General features: G+C 32.2%; 3 protein-coding genes across 6 annotated transcripts; 1 reads left to right on the forward strand and 2 right to left on the reverse strand.

Annotated features, from left to right (window-relative positions):
* Positions 1-5196: 5196 nt before the first annotated feature.
* LOC106405024 (pumilio homolog 12) lies at positions 5197-9226 on the reverse strand. Of its 3 annotated transcripts, none has more exons than XM_022714093.2 (7): positions 8327-9226; positions 6584-7709; positions 6345-6507; positions 6092-6255; positions 5746-6004; positions 5523-5642; positions 5197-5431 (listed from the first exon to the last, which is right to left on the reverse strand). In XM_022714093.2, exons 2-6 carry the CDS (start codon positions 7612-7614, stop codon positions 5532-5534), a joined length of 1728 nt encoding a protein of 575 aa, XP_022569814.2. In that variant the 5' UTR covers positions 7615-7709; positions 8327-9226; the 3' UTR covers positions 5197-5431; positions 5523-5531. The 3 variants fall into 3 exon arrangements, with proteins under 3 accessions (XP_022569814.2, XP_013701102.2, XP_013701101.2); XM_013845648.3 differs by having other exon boundaries at positions 5197-5425; positions 8377-9224; XM_013845647.3 differs by having other exon boundaries at positions 8377-9222.
* A 1897-nt stretch (positions 9227-11123) lies between these two features.
* Positions 11124-14502, reverse strand: LOC106406567 (chaperonin 60 subunit beta 3, chloroplastic). 2 transcript variants are annotated; one of them, XM_013847260.3, is made up of 14 exons: positions 14351-14502; positions 13946-14154; positions 13725-13850; positions 13414-13647; positions 13095-13337; positions 12780-13014; positions 12535-12704; positions 12376-12453; positions 12236-12307; positions 12050-12154; positions 11878-11970; positions 11702-11794; positions 11494-11620; positions 11124-11392 (listed from the first exon to the last, which is right to left on the reverse strand). In XM_013847260.3, exons 2-14 carry the CDS (start codon positions 14141-14143, stop codon positions 11379-11381), a joined length of 1788 nt encoding a protein of 595 aa, XP_013702714.2. In that variant the 5' UTR covers positions 14144-14154; positions 14351-14502; the 3' UTR covers positions 11124-11378. The 2 variants fall into 2 exon arrangements, with proteins under 2 accessions (XP_013702714.2, XP_048629011.1); XM_048773054.1 differs by having other exon boundaries at positions 14347-14494.
* A 409-nt stretch (positions 14503-14911) lies between these two features.
* LOC106405569 (putative FBD-associated F-box protein At3g50710) lies at positions 14912-16808 on the forward strand. Its single transcript, XM_048773062.1, has 2 exons — positions 14912-16025; positions 16102-16808. The coding sequence occupies exons 1-2, from the start codon at positions 14946-14948 to the stop codon at positions 16417-16419; spliced, it is 1398 nt and encodes a 465-aa protein (XP_048629019.1). The 5' UTR covers positions 14912-14945; the 3' UTR covers positions 16420-16808.
* Positions 16809-17381: the final 573 nt, after the last annotated feature.

The raw sequence follows: 17381 nt of genomic DNA on the forward strand, positions 1-17381 counted from the left end.
AGTATTTTTTAAGAATTTTTCATGAATATGTTGTATTTATAAATAATTTTCTTAAAAACTGCTATTTTTGGAAAGTTTTCATTTTCTTGAGAAATATTGTAGATTAGGGTTTGTGATTTAGAAATTAGGATAACAAGAATATTTTTGGATAGATGAGTATTCTTTAAGAATTTTTCATGAATATGTTGTATTTATAAATAATTTTCTTAAAAACTGCTATTTTTGGAAAGTTTTCATTTTCTTGAGAAATATTGTAGATTAGGGTTTGTGATTTAGAAATTAGGATAACAGAATATTTTTGGATAGATGAGTATTCTTTAAGAATTTTTCATTAATAGGTTGTATTTATAAATAATTTTCTTAAAAACTGTTATTTTTGGAAAGTTTTCATTTTCTTGAGAAATATTGTAGATTAGGGTTTGTGATTTAGAAATTAGGATAACAAGAATATTTTTGGATAGATGAGTATTCTTTAAGATTTTTTCATGAATATGTTGTATTTATAAATAATTTTCTTAAAAACTGCTATTTTTGGAAAGTTTTCATTTTCTTGAGAAATATTGTAGATTAGGGTTTGTGATTTAGAAATTAGGATAACAAGAATATTTTTGGATAGATGAGTATTCTTTAAGAATTTTTCATGAATATGTTGTATTTATAAATAATTTTCTTAAAAACTGCTATTTTTGGAAAGTTTTCATTTTCTTGAGAAATATTGTAGATTAGGGTTTGTGATTTAGAAATTAGGATAACAAGAATATTTTTGGATAGATGAGTATTCTTTAAGAATTTTTCATGAATATGTTGTATTTATAAATAATTTTCTTAAAAACTGCTATTTTTGGAAAGTTTTCATTTTCTTGAGAAATATTGTAGATTAGGGTTTGTGATTTAGAAATTAGGATAACAGAATATTTTTGGATAGATGAGTATTCTTTAAGAATTTTTCATTAATAGGTTGTATTTATAAATAATTTTCTTAAAAACTGCTATTTTTGGAAAGTTTTCATTTTCTTGAGAAATATTGTAGATTAGGGTTTGTGATTTAGAAATTAGGATAACAAGAATATTTTTGGATAGATGAGTATTCTTTAAGATTTTTTCATGAATATGTTGTATTTATAAATAATTTTCTTAAAAACTGCTATTTTTGGAAAGTTTTTATTTTCTTGAGAAATATTGTAGATTAGGGTTTGTGATTTAGAAATTAGGATAACAAGAATATTTTTGGATAGATGAGTATTCTTTAAGATTTTTTCATGAATATGTTGTATTTTTAAATAATTTTCTTAAAAACTGCTATTTTTGGAAAGTTTTCATTTTCTTGAGAAATATTGTAGATTAGGGTTTGTGATTTAGAAATTAGGATAACAAGAATATTTTGGATAGATGAGTATTCTTTAAGAATTTTTCATGAATATGTTGTATTTATAAATAATTTTCTTAAAAACTGCTATTTTTGGAAAGTTTTCATTTTCTTGAGAAATATTGTAGATTAGGGTTTGTGATTTAGAAATTAGGATAACAAGAATATTTTGGATAGATGAGTATTCTTTAAGAATTTTTCATAATAGGTTGTATTTATAAATAATTTTCTTAAAAACTGCTATTTTTGGAAAGTTTTCATTTTCTTGAGAAATATTGTAGATTAGGGTTTGTGATTTAGAAATTAGGATAACAAGAATATTTTTGGATAGATGAGTATTCTTTAAGATTTTTTCATGAATATGTTGTATTTATAAATAATTTTCTTAAAAACTGCTATTTTTGGAAAGTTTTATTTTCTTGAGAAATATTGTAGATTAGGGTTTGTGATTTAGAAATTAGGATAACAAGAATATTTTTGGATAGATGAGTATTCTTTAAGATTTTTTCATGAATATGTTGTATTTATAAATAATTTTCTTAAAAACTGCTATTTTTGGAAAGTTTTCATTTTCTTGAGAAATATTGTAGATTAGGGTTTGTGATTTAGAAATTAGGATAACAAGAATATTTTTGGATAGATGAGTATTCTTTAAGAATTTTTCATGAATATGTTGTATTTATAAATAATTTTCTTAAAAACTGCTATTTTTGGAAAGTTTTCATTTTCTTGAGAAATATTGTAGATTAGGGTTTGTGATTTAGAAATTATGATAACAGAAATATTTTTGGATAGATGAGTATTCTTTAAGAATTTTTCATTAATAGGTTGTATTTATAAATAATTTTCTTAAAAACTGTTATTTTTGGAAAGTTTTCATTTTCTTGAGAAATATTGTAGATTAGGGTTTGTGATTTAGAAATTAGGATAACAAGAATATTTTTGGATAGATGAGTATTCTTTAAGATTTTTCATGAATATGTTGTATTTATAAATAATTTTCTTAAAAACTGCTATTTTTGGAAAGTTTTTATTTTCTTGAGAAATATTGTAGATTAGGGTTTGTGATTTAGAAAATAGGATAACAAGAATATTTTGGATAGATGAGTATTCTTTAAGATTTTTTCATGAATATGTTGTATTTATAAATAATTTTCTTAAAAACTGCTATTTTTGGAAAGTTTTCATTTTCTTGAGAAATATTGTAGATTAGGGTTTGTGATTTAGAAATTAGGATAACAAGAATATTTTTGGATAGATGAGTATTCTTTAAGAATTTTTCATGAATATGTTGTATTTATAAATAATTTTCTTAAAAACTGCTATTTTTGGAAAGTTTTCATTTTCTTGAGAAATATTGTAGATTAGGGTTTGTGATTTAGAAATTAGGATAACAAGAATATTTTTGGATAGATGAGTATTCTTTAAGAATTTTTCATGAATATGTTGTATTTATAAATAATTTTCTTAAAAACTGCTATTTTTGGAAAGTTTTCATTTTCTTGAGAAATATTGTAGATTAGGGTTTGTGATTTAGAAATTATGATAACAGGAATATTTTTGGATAGATGAGTATTCTTTAAGATTTTTTCATGAATATGTTGTATTTATAAATAATTTTCTTAAAAACTGCTATTTTTGGAAAGTTTTCATTTTCTTGAGAAATATTGTAGATTAGGGTTTGTGATTTAGAAATTAGGATAACAAGAATATTTTTGGGTAGATGAGTATTATTTAAGATTTTTTCATTAATATATTGTATTTATAATTAATTTTCTTAAAAACTGCTATTTTTGGAAAGTTTTTATTTTCTTGAGAAATATTGTAGATTAGGGTTTGTGATTTAGAAATTAGGATAACAAGAATATTTTTGGATAGATGAGTATTCTTTAAGAATTTTTCATGAATATGTTGTATTTATAAATAATTTTCTTAAAAACTGCTATTTATGGAAAGTTTTCATTTTCTTGAGAAATATTGAAGATTAGGGTTTGTGATTTAGAGATTATGATAACAAGAATATTTTTGGATAGATGAGTATTCTTTAAGAATTTTTCATTAATAGGTTGTATTTATAAATATTTTTTAAAAAAACTGCTATTTTTAGAAAGTTTTCATTTTGTTGAGAAATATTGTAGATTAGGGTTTGTGATTTATAAATTAGGATAACAAAATATTTTTGGATACATGAGTATTCTTTAAGAATTTTGAATATGTTGTATTTTTAAATAATTTTCTTAAAAACTGCTATTTTTGGAAAGTTTTCATTTTCTTGAGAAATATTGTAGATTAGGGTTTGTGATTTAGAAATTAGGATAAAAAGAATATTTTTGGATAGATGAGTATTTTATAAGAATTTTTCATGAATATATTGTATTTTTAAATAATTTTCTTAAAAATTTCTATTTTTGGAAAATTCTCACTTTTTTTTAATAAAACATTGTATATTTAGGATTGTGATTTAGAAATTAGGATAATAAAAATATTTGTTGATAGATGAGTATTCTTTTAGAATTTTTGATCAATATATTGTATTTTTTAAATAAACTTTTACTATTTTTGGAAAGTTTTTATTTTTAGAGAAAATAACGTAAACTTGAGATTTTTATTTAGAAACTAGAATTACAAGAATTTTTTGATAGATGAGTTAAAATATACTATATATCTATGTCCATGTCGCTAAAATTTAGTTAAATAAAATGTTTTTTTTTATTTACCAAAAAAATATCATAAATAAACAAGAGATATTGTTTTGATTTACGTGTTTACTCTAATTTAATTATATACATAACAAATAAATACACAAAAATAAATCTATATATATATAAAAATTATTTTTATCCCTCCCAATTAGGGCTGTTCAATATGGTAAAACCGAACCGAACCGAACCGAAATAGACAATATGGTTTGGTTTTGGTATATACCATATAAACCGAATGGATATAATTTTATAAAAACCGTAGGATTTGGATATGGCTTGGTATATAACCGATTAAACCGAATAAACCGAACAAAACCGATTAAAAGTAGAAACATGTAAATATGTATCTATTTTAAAACAATACATGAAAATCTATTTGTTAAATTTGTGTTAATAACTATTACCATAATTTTATAGTAATAAAAAACCTTAATTTGTAAAACACTTGAACTATAACTAAATAACAATACATCGCAATTCATACATCTTATTTTCTAAGTCTTTTTTGATCTTTTTGATTTATTTTAGTCTTCACTTAATTAATATGAAGATTATAAATTTGATGGACAATAATTAATGGAAAATTTTCAATTGAAAAAGCATGACTTTAATGAACACTAAATATGGAAGAGTGGAAAAACTTTTCTTTTATGTTTCTGTTTTGTTTCATATTTTTATTTTCAAAATTTCAAGCTTTGATTTTAGTTATAGAATTGATTATTTTATTTGATGGTAGAAATATTTTTACTTTTTTGTTCATCTATTTGAACATTTAATATATTTTTAATAAATGACTGTGTTGACAATATGACTCTAAAATTCATATAATATGATCTCAAACAAAATAATTATGTTTTTTGGTATAAAACCGAATAAACCGAAAACCGACGGTATATAAACCGAACCGAACCGAAGTAAATATGGATTTAGAATGGTAGTTATATTTTACTAACCGAAATACCGAAAACCGAAAAAAACCGAACCGATATCCGGATTGAACATCCCTACTCCCAATAGCGCAGACGTTAGCCTAGTTGTTTTGTATTTGTGGCCACTTTTAGGATACAGATCAGCTTCTTTAGGGCGTTATTATTATTATTCATAATTGATTACCCTTTTCATGTATAATAAGAAATATTTAATTCGATACTACAGAACAAAGATGACTGTAAGATCAGATTACAAAACAAAGATTGATTGTAAGATCAGATTACAAAACAAGCCATTCTGAATCTTTTGTCTCTTTGGATCTTTAAACCATAAACCTGCGAACTACGCTTCCTTATTACACATTACATTTTACAAGGTAACTTGACCAACAAGCAACAACAACAACACATCAACTTTTGCTACAAATCTGCAACTGTCAAGAAAAAAAAGGAAACACATTAACAGTAAAATCAAGTGACAAAAAGAGAAAAACAAAAAATTTCTTCTCCAGGATATTTTTTTACCTGCTGATTTTACTTCTTCGAGCAAAGTGCAGATAGGACTTTTCTACCGTAAGGATTGGTACGTAGAGATGGTACATGAAGCTTAATAGCATCAACCAAAAGACCATAAGCAGTAGTCCCCTGCAACAATCCCATCTTTAGAGACTGAACTTGAAACAAAATCTGCATTCCCTAGGGACTGAATGTAAAATCAGTCAACAGTTTTGTGATTTGTGTGTTTTACCTTGGACCTTTTTAGAGCTGCTTGAATGACATAGTTTCCATAAGGATCCAACATAACTTGGTCAAGAAGACCATAGTTTACGAGTTCTCTGATGATACGAGTTAGGTGTTTGTCATCAGCTAGTCTCAGACACTTCTCAACTACATTGCTGCTACATTTCTGCATGGATAGCTCGGTGTAGTTCCCTTCTAGCTGCTCTAGGATCCCGTTGATAGCCCATTGAAGTTGTAGCTCAAGAACATACTGAACAACGTAGTTCCTGCAATTAAAAAAAAAACAAGTTTGCTCTTTTTCTCAAGCATTGGATTCAAAAGAGAGAAAAGATCTATAAAACATGTAATAATACCCAAAAGGGTGTTGAGAGAGGAGTAGAGCATTGGAGGCAATCTCAGTGACTAAGTGGTACTTTTGTTCTCCCTTGGAATAGCCAATACATTTTTGAAGAACACAACATCCATGTTGATCAGTTGCAAGATCAACACAGTGAGCAATCACTACTTCAAAAAGAAACTGAAGAAATAAAAGAAGAAGCTTAAATCACATTCTCTTAACAGTTCAAATTTTATTTTAAAAAAAACAGTGAAGAAAAGTTGTGTTACCTTCTCGCAGTGAGGTAACAGATACTGCAAGCATCGTTGAACAACGTGATTACCGTTTACACTCTTTATCAAACTCACAACGCCATGCTTCAAAGCAGACATGATCATTGAAACCTCCTCTTGTCTCTTAACCGTTTCAACCATCTTTTGAACAACTCTAGTCCTGTTATAAAGACCACGTCAGGTAAAGAAAAATAAAAACACATTACATATTCAAATCTACTGTTTTTTTATTTTACCCATGCATGTCACAAGAGATTTTGATAAGCACTCCTTGTTTTCTAGTAATGGAATGAACAATCTGCATCCTCTGATCTTGGCTGCATACTTCAAGCAGCTTCTGAACTAGATAGTTGCCAAAAGGGTCTACCATAAGCTCACTTATATAGACAATGATCTCGTTGAAGATCATTTCGATATCTTTACCATCTCCCTCAGCAAATTTTCTCTGAAGGAAGCGACAACCGTACTGATCTTTGGCCATGTGATATATCTTCGCTTTTGTCTCTGCAGGAGAGTTATACTTTGGAGGTTGTTGCAATGTCAAGTTGTTGAGGCTCACTGCAAGATCTTCGTTGAACCAAAGTCTTCTTCCGCTTTGTGTATCATCATCTCCAGCACCGTAGTTTATGACTTTAGCGGTGTTTGATCTCATAAGGATCTTCTCTGGATAGTACATTCTCTTCCTTACCACCCCATCCAAACTCCTCAGGCTTTCATCACCATCTTGAGCTCGGTGATAATCGAAATGGTCCCGTCTTGGAGGAGTTTCCATCAAAGGGTTGTTGTTGTAAAGGTAGAGGCAATGAGGGTTCAGAGACATGTAGTGTTCTTCTTGCAGATTCATCCTCCCTTCTTCGTTACTCCTCCAGTTGATATGAGACTGATGATCCAAAGCGTGATTGTGAGGCTGCGGCTGAGCATTCTGAAAGTAACCAACATGTTGCAGCTTCCTAAACATTTGTGGATCGAGTTTTCTTGAATCAAACTTGTCATACACAAAAGGTGAGCTACTTGGAGAGTTGTAAGAAGGAGTGAACGTATCATGGGGGTACTCCAGAGTTTGATTTGGGGTTCCAAAGTTTAAGTTTCCTTCAGCAAATGCAGAGAGGCCACCAGGAAGATCTTGGATTATGGATGGTGATGATCTTCTTGAGCTAAAACACATAGGGAAAGGGCTAAAGTCGTTTCCTGAAGTAACTTTTGGAATCTCTCCAAGAAGCTTCTCAAACTCATCAAACTCTGGCTCATTTCTTCTTCTATGACCCATCCTCAAGATCGATGATTAGTACACTCAACACACCGAGAAGTTCCAAACTTTCAAGTCCAAGTTGTGACGATCAGTGAACAATACTCCTGAGACAGCTGCAACAAAACAATAATACTTATGTTATTATAAATAAACACCAAAACTAACTATGTAAAAGTTTGATGGGAAGATACAGACAAAAGAGGCCCAGACAAAAAAGATCAAGAAGACTTTATAAAACTATTATAAAATAGAGCACTGGTAGGATCTTCAAGTACATCAAAAAAAACAAAAAGCAATAAACATTTGAGATAAAAAAAAAACTCCACCACTAATAATCAGCAACAAAGCATTCATTTTTAATTATTTTTTTTCATCTTAAAAGATAATTTGTGTCACTAGAAGCTGAATCAACTCTGTACGTATAAAACTTTTCATTTGAGATCAAACAGAAGTAACATGAATCATGAGTCCTTTAACAAAATCAAAGATGATCAAAGTCCAGAAACTGTACGGAACCAAAACCAGAGGAGAAGAATCTGTAATTATCAGACACAACAACATAACATACTTATATCTTATAAAAAAAGATCAGCTTTGAGAAAAGGAGCTGAGTTAATGTACGATGATCAAAGACCAAATAAAGGGTTGAAAAGAAAATGAAAAAAATAAAAGAGATCTGATCTTTTTTTTTTCTGATCAAATCTCCATGTTTAGACAAATAAAAACTCACTGGATGATAAAAATCTCAGTGAAGACAATGTGAGAGAGATTGGTGTTTACCAGTGAGGATGAAGAAGCAAGATTAACATATAAAATCACCAATCGGCAAAAGGTGATGAAGGGAGGAAAAAAATCTCACACACGCAAAGAGAGGAAGGGAAACAAAAGATTAAAAACCAAAATATAAAAAGAAAACAATTTTGTTTCTGAAAGAGGAAACAAAAAAACAAGAAGAAGAAGAGAGAACAGTGAAAAGATAAAAACAACTGAGAGGAAAATGCAAAGAGAATGCAAGCTACAGATAGAGAGAGTGTGTTTATATTTGGTAGGCGGCGTGAAGAAGAAGGAGAAATATAGAGAGTATTAACAAAATTAAAATTAAAAGTACTTTTTGTGTTCAAAATTAAAAGTACAGAAAAAACAAATAAACTGTTGGAAAACCAGATCTTATGATTGATTTTGTAAGAATAAATTATTTTTTACAGCTTCAAAAATGAAATAAATGGGAAGGAAATAGACAAAAAGAATTAAATTAAAGGATGAATTGGTGAAATGACCAAAAAAACAAACTAAAACTAAGAAATTAACCATAAGCTATAGAGAAGTATAGGAATGATAAGGAATAGAGAGAGGAGGAAGTTTGGTTAGTTTCTTAATTTTAATTTTTTATGGTTATTGGGCCAAATTTCTCAATAAAAAAGATACATAATTTTTTTTTTTTTGTAAATCAGATCTACTGATTTGATTTTCAAAGTGAAGATGAGAAATGAATTAAATTAAATGGGAAGAAAATAGAAAAACAAATAGGAAGGGAAGATGGTGAGAAGTGTAATAAGTAATTAGAAAAAGAGGAGTGCATGAAAATGGAAAGGGCTTTTATGATATTTGGGTCACAACTGATACCGAGTCTTTCTCTTACTTCTTTTGGTACGTTTCTGCTCCTTTTTTCTTTCTGTTTCTTTATGGCTCTGTTCCTTCTTTTCTCTATATATATCACATACACGTAGACATATGTGTACATCAATAAACGTTTTATAACATATATTTCTACAAACGCTTAACAAAGACTCTTGTGCATATATACATATTCAATTATGTTTCTATTGTGTGTTTCTAGCATATAAAAATGAATCTCTGTTGTTTTCTTTTTCTTTGCACACAAAATATTTAAATATGAGGCTAAGCAAAGTTTCATCCATTTTTCCTATGATGAACTGTGTGATCTATAGTTGTTGGAATGGTCATTTCTTTTAGTACAACTCTTGGTTTTCGATTAAACAGTCCAAATGCTAAAAGAAATTATTTGATTTTCTAAGGATCAATACTTTTAATTTTTATAATATAAAATATTTAGTTAGCATTCGTAAATTATTTGCCGCTCCGCTTGGTATTGCTTGCCACAATTCAATTATTCTAGTCATTTCAGTTTCTGACGAATGTCTCGGTTTCATAACGTAGATTGTTGAGCAATACAGAACCAGAAGTTTCTAGGAAGACACGAAACTGTTGTTTTTACCTTAAAATTCATTGTCAACATGGAGCGTGTTTACTTGCAGTGTTTCACTCTTTTGAGTAACAATACAATTTTCTTTTTTCGAGTAACAATACAATTTTCTTTTTCTAGTAACAATATAATTTTGATGACTTCGTAAGTTTGCAGAAACAAAATAATAATAACCATTCCAATAATATATATACATTGAAGCCTTCAGAAACCATTTGTCTTGTAAATTAGTTGAGGTAATAACTCAGGAATCTACTACCCTACGAGAAAATACTCTTACAATTAACAATATGATCATGGGTACATATTCTTTAAAGCAAGTAATTAAATATATAGCTTCCTTCAAATAATATCAGTTAAACAATAATCAAATAGTTTAGCCGTAAAAATATTCCCTTCTTGAAAATCAAATGATAGCGAACGGTGACAAGCACCGCTGGAAGTTTGGAACCCTAATCTGCATAGCTCACAGTCTATCAATTTAGTGCAATCAAACATCTTCTTCATTATCACGTGATATGTACAACTAAAAATGTGCTATTCAATTCTTAAGATCAAAGATCACTTGTTTCGATCTGGAGAACACGATCAAACTACATGTTAGTCGAGCCAATCAGATTCTAACTCTCCCCAAGTCACCAAAGAAACATATATGCGTTTACATTGAGAGGTACGTGTTTAGTTTTAGACCGACCATTATAGACTTTATTTAACAACCGTCACATTTGTGTTTTCATAGTGAAGAAAAACATCAATCCAATTCCGAGTAAACCCTTTTTATAGTACTTCAAATCATAATGCATTAGACAAATGAAACATAAAAAGCAAGAAAAAAAAATCAAATCAAATAGTTTCATCTGTGAATTCTCTTCTTATTCTTCATTTTTGAGTTTTGCTATACAGAATGTAGGTTTTTCCCACACGCATACTCTGTTCTATAGAAAAAAAAAACACATTTTTATTCATGATTAGATCATAATAACAATAAAATTATGCAAGAACAAGAACCAAAAAAGGTTAGGAAGGATATTAATCACAGTGGAACCCACTTGCAACTTTTGAAGTCAGATTGACTTTGAAAATACTCATAAAGGTGTAAGATTTTTTTTTCTCATCTGTAAATTCGTGTTGCTGGATTAAATAATAAACCAAAATAGCAAAAAGAAGCTTCATGGAAGGAAGACAACTAAATTAGCTCTCTTTTGTTTGAGCTTGCTATCAACTTCCAAATTCTAAATTGTGATGTCATAAATTATTACGAAGAAACCCCAAAGCTGTAGGTCATGAAAGATATATGAGTCACTTTTCAAGGAAGGATATGATTAACTTTGAAATTACTCTAAAAGTTGTGTTCCCATCAATAATACTCTTCTCCTTAGGTTTGTAAAACTGATTGTGAACAAACCCAAAAAGGCTACTAAAAGATATGAATCACAATGTAACTACTCTTGCGACTGTCGATTTTGAAAGTTGTTTACATCAGATAAAAGACGTTTCAGATTTAATAACAAAAGAACTTGGCCGTAGCTTTTGCTTCCTCTATTCTCTCATTGATAACTTAGAAGCCATAACCTGAATATCAACAGAGAATCAGAAAAAAAAAGTTGCATATTATTCGCTGATACAGTGATATTTAAGAGGATTCAAGAAAAAAAAAAACTTAAAAGACAAACCTGAGTTGCCCATAGGGTTGCCAGCGGGAGCTGCTGATTCAGGTTCATTGATCTCCACAACCACACAATCAGACATCAAGAATGTCTTAGCCACTGATGAAGCATGCTCCAAGCAGCATCTCACGACCTTTAACAAAAAAAACACACATGGTTAGCATTGCGAAACAGAAGTTTTCAATCTGCGAGAATGTAAAGATCTTTTTCTCACCTTGGTTGGATCAATGATTCCTGCAGCCATCAGATCTTCGTATTTGCCTGTTGCAGCGTTGTAACCGTGCTTTGGGTCGTCGCTAGAGAGTACCTGTCAACCAAAAAAAAAGCCATTCACTTAAGTCTCTCTATACCAAAGACTCAAAACTTGCAAATCTTCATATTGTTATTTACCTTCTCGCTGACAACACTGCCATTAACACCAGCGTTCTTGGCGATTAACTTCAATGGGTAGCTCAATGCTTTCTTAACAATGTCAGCTCCAACCTGAAGGTTTACATTGATCACAAAAAACAGTGTTAAGACCCAAGGTATCACTCATACTGTGTAACTCGTATACACTAACCTTTTCTTCATCATTTGCTAGAGTCTCTTTAATAGCATCCACTTTCGATGCAAGCCTTAGCAGAGTGCATCCACCTCCAACAACAATACCTTCTTCCACAGCCGCCTAATTTATTAAAAGGTTCAATAAATTAATCTCACAAAATGAAGCATTTCAAGTTTCTTTGCTTATAGATTATAACGTTACCTTTGTAGCATTAAGAGCATCTTCAACTCTCAGTTTCTTCTCCTTCAGCTCTGTCTCAGTTTGTGCTCCAACCTAAAGATACGTTAACCATTAGAACTTACCACATGTAGCTACGCTTTTTTTTACTTAGTAATCTTCACCTGAATTACAGCAACACCGCCTGATAATTTAGCGATTCTCTCATTAAGCTTTTCCTTCTCATAGTCTTGCTCAGCAGCCTGCACAAACAAACCCAGAGACTTGAATTAACAAAAGAAACGAACAAGCGACAAAACTTCATTGCTTTTTGAGATATATACCTCGATAAGATTCTTGATCTGTTCAACTCTCTTCTTCACAACCTCTTCAGTACTTCCATCACCAACTATGGTCGTAGTGTCTTTTGTGAGAACCACTTTACCAGCATTACCCAATACTTCTGCTCCAACTTTCTCCAGCTGTAGTCCAACTTCTTCCCTAATCACAGTAGCTACAACGACAAAAACAAACACCGCAACTTTAGAACTAAACATTAGTGAAAGGATTAGTAATTTTTTGGTCTCACCTCCTGTAAGAGCAGCAATGTCATCAAGGTACTGACTCTTCCTCTCTCCAAATCCAGGAGCCTTCAAAGCAGCAACTTTGATAGTACCACGAAGCTTATTAACAACAAGCGTCGCCAACGCCTCTTGCTCGATATCTTCAGCGATGATCAGAAGCGGGTAACCACCTTTAATCGCATCTTCCAGGATACTGATAATGTCTCTAGCGTTCGTTATTTTCTTGTCAACAAGAAACATCTGCACCAATCAAGAACAAAGAGAGATAGTTTCAAAACAAGTTTTTCCTCATCAGCTTAAGTAATAGACAGTGATTATACCTTGCAGTTCTCGTATTCTGCACACATCTTCTCACTGTCGGTGACAAAGTAAGGAGAAATGTAGCCACGATCGAACTGCATCCCTTCAACAACGTAGAGACTGTTCTCAGCGCTTTTGCCTTCCTCGAGAGTGACAACACCTTTGCGTCCAACTTTCGCCATTGCTTCCGCAATCATGTTGCCTACTTCGTAGTTGTTTCCTGCACTGACCGCTGCAACATCCGCAAGCTCACTATCTTCCACCTGCAAAACAATCATTATAAGCACAATGAAACAGAGCCATGTCCACAAGAATCTGATTAATGTAATAATAAAGTACCTCCTTTGACATTTTCTTCAACTCGGCAACAAGAGCTTTGGTGGTTTTCTCGATACCTCTGGTGATCAACACCGGGTTTGCACCAGCAGCGACCACCTTTACACCTTCAGTGATGAGGCCTTGGGCAAGAACAACGGAAGTGGTTGTTCCGTCACCAGCTAAGTCATTGGTCTTGGAAGCAGCTTGTCTCACCAGCTTAGCACCAATGTTCTCAACTGGATCCTCAAGCTCAACCTTAACAGAAACACCAAAAAGAATCTTAAAACCCACAAAGAGGAAAGGCTAGTACAGTAATGGAACAACCATTATACCTCTCTAGCGACAGTTACACCATCGTTAACGATTCTTGGTGAACCGTATTTGCTCTCAAGAACAACGTTTCTGCCTTTAGGACCTAGAGTGACTCCAACCAGATCCGCAAGCTTGTTCACACCAGCCTTAACACAATGAAAACGAGACTCATTAGAAAGAAAAAAAGCAAAACAGCTGGTGAAAATCGAAAAGTATTTATTATCATTAGAGAGACTCTCACTTGAAGCTTCCTAATGGCAGTGCCGTCTTTATTGAAATGCAACTGCTTAGCCGCGTAGATCTTGGGGAACCTCGCTTTCCTCTGAGCAAAAGCTTGACTCTTTCCAAAAGAGTTTGATGAGACGAGAGATGATAATCTGCTCGAAGGAGGAGCCAAGGATAAGCCCATTGAAGACGTTGCGCTGAAAGTTGAAGCCATGATTCCACTCTCTGCATAAAACAATAACGAATAAACATAAAAAAAATCATAACTTTACGATTCAGTGATCTAAGAAAGCGTTAAAAGATCCAAACTTTGTAATCATCGAAGAGCAAAACTAAAAGCAAACAACTTTCTACCTAATAACACTCGAACAAATAGGTACTGAAGATCTAAAGACGATTGCAACTTTATATACTTACTTACTGAGAATTGATCGAGAGAGAGAGGGAGGCTGGATCAAGGGTTTTAGCAAATGAGGGGTTATGTCTTGAAGAAATTGATCTATGCGTCTGTAAAGTAATGGTTTTTTATTTTAATTATTCGATACGAGAGTAGTAACAAAACTCCGTCAAAAGTGGTTTAATCTGAGCCGTCGGATCGGTTAAATTTAGAAGTGTCTAGAACTTAAACCCTAAAAAACCCACCAACTCCACTCTTATTATACGAGTGAGCTTCTTGTCAACTGTTTAAATCATTTTCGACACGTGCGAAACACTAATACGTTGTCGTTTTGCTGTTGCTTGAACAGTGCTGTTGTGGGCCTTTCTTAGAAAAAAAAACTTGTCTGTGCCACTGGTTTTAATATGATTTCGGTTAAATTAGTGTTTTATAATTTAATATGGGCCATAATACTAAATAGTAACGTGTTGGGCAATATAGAATGAGCCCAAATCCCTTATTATCCATCTGCAGTCAGTTTCCCTCTCTCCCCATCTGATTTTGTCACTGACCTAAAACTTTCAACCTTCCATTCAACGCTTGAGATCGTGCTTCATACACTTTCATCCTAGGGTTACAGATGGACATGATTAGTACACTGTCCGATGATCTCCTGTTGAAGATCCTGTCATCACTTCCTACCAAAGCCATCGTTTCCACTATGCTACTGTCCAAACGGTGGAAGTTCATTTGGACGATGGTTCCAACTCTTGACTTTCAAAACGATTTCGAAAGCTCTAAGGATGATTACGCCAGGTTTCGACAACATGTTTACTTGTTCATGGTTCTGCACAAGTCTCCTCTTCTGGAAACTTTAAAGCTCAGACTTGGTTGGCATTCCACCAACGATGATATCACGACATGGATCAAAATCGCAGTGGCTCGCCGTGTTCGTAAACTCAAGATTCACTGTTATTCAGATGATGATGATATATTTTTGCCGAGTTGTCTTTATACGTATAACAACCTCGAGGTCTTGAAACTTGGCAACTCCATTGTTCTCGATGTTCCTGAAGATGTTCGTCTCCCCTCCTTGAAAACTCTGCACTTGCTGTGTGTAGAGTTTCGAAACGAAGAATCTGCACGTAGGCTTTTATCTGGCTGTCCTCTACTTGAAGAGTTTGTTTTGGACAAAAGTGAGAACGTCTCTCCGCCTTGTTTCTATCTGGAAGTGCCTTCCTTGCAGAGATTGTCTATTCTTGATACGTACCGAGAGGGAAACGATTCCGACGTCAAAGTTGTGATCAAGACTCCCTCTCTGAGGTACTTGAACGTTGTGGATAAATGCGATTCTGGTCTCTTGTTTCTGAGCGAGAACATGCCGGATATGGTTGTGGCAAATGTTAGTGTTGTTTACAAAAATCCTGAGATGCTAATGAGATCTTTTACATCGGTTAAACGTCTCTCTTTATGTTTAACCACCTCAGTGGTAAGCAAAACTATAAAAGAACTAGTGTATTATTATTGTGATTTAAATTCGTATTATATTTGCTCCTGTGCTCATTATTTTTTAGTTGGTTTCTCTGTGCAGATTCAACATCGTGTTGAGTTTAACCTGCTTGTTCATCTAGAGCTATGCTCAAGTGTGGAGAAGTGGTGTGAACTACTTAATTGGATGCTTGAAAGTTCTCCTAAGCTAAAAGTTCTCAAGCTCAACAAGGTAATACATTTAAACTCAACCCATTCAGTTTTCAAGCTTTAATTAATGATCTAAAACATTATTTTTGTGATGTTAGTGTAAACCACATAGATTTGTTTATGCAAAGCACATTGAATATCCTTGGGGAAAACCGAGTTCGGTTCCTGAGTGTTTGTTGTTCCATCTCAATACTTTTGAATGGAACTTTTACAATGGGTGCCGGGAAGAGAAGAAAATGGTGGCTTACATCCTAAGACATGCAAAACGGTTGAAGAGTGCGAAAATATCTCTGTGGGATTTGGATTGTGAAGATGAACCTCATATATTCACTGAGTGGCGTTCTTTCCATAGGGCTTCAAAGCTATGTCAGCTTCTGTCTGAACGTGAACCTAGAAGTAATTGGTATGAAAGTTAGATAGTGTTGGAAAGCTGTTATATGTTGTTATATCTATTTTATTGCTCTTACACTCTTAAAAGATGGAAAGAAATTGTTTTTTGTCTACTCTTTTTCAACATCTACTGATTCCTTAGAGCAGCATTATCCATAACAACTCTATTGGGGTGCTTAAACAATTGTTTAGTATTAAATAGGTGTTAAAGCACTTTTTTAAGCAACTTCTAATATTTTGACTTCCAATGCAAGTTGCTTATTTTGGGGTTTCTTTTTAAATCAATAACCAAACAACAATGTAATGAAATTAACGTGTTAAATGTCTACAAGATTGTGTGAAAATAATTGGATTGATTGAAATTCATTAATATAAATTGGGCTGTTAGTGGAGCAAGGAGCATAAATGATGCTTGGGACATGACACGATTGTATTGATACCTTGTCTTGGGAGGCAAACTATCTCAGTTTTGTATAAATGATGCTTGGGACATGACACGATTGTATTGATACCTTGTCTTGGGAGGCAAACTATCTCAGTTTCGTATAAATGATGCTTGGGACATGACACAAAGAAGGAGAGAAGATGACTTAAACATTCTTTACTACTCTTGTTACTAGTCCGTGACACAAGACTCAGAACATCAACGACACAAGACATGTTACAACTACACAAGACTCAGTACCACAACAACAGAAGACTACACATGACAATACAATAGGACACAACACTACATCAAACGGTTCAGTCCCACATCGAGAAGACCAGAGAGATCAAACACTAGTCCGTGATTCCTCCACTCACAATGCTCCACTCTGACCTGAAACACAAATATAAGCATTTAGATTCATCATAAACGAAGACAGGAAACACAAACATAAGCTTCTTCAGAGACAGGAAACAAGTGATTCATACACCTTCCCTTACTTTATTTAGCAACAATGTCGCCTCCCTCTCGTTGATAACTTGATTTCACCTTCAGATTCTT

Source organism: Brassica napus, chromosome A3 (genome assembly GCF_020379485.1).
Source record: "Brassica napus cultivar Da-Ae chromosome A3, Da-Ae, whole genome shotgun sequence".
In the NCBI taxonomy this organism is placed as follows: Eukaryota; Viridiplantae; Streptophyta; class Magnoliopsida; order Brassicales; family Brassicaceae; genus Brassica; species Brassica napus.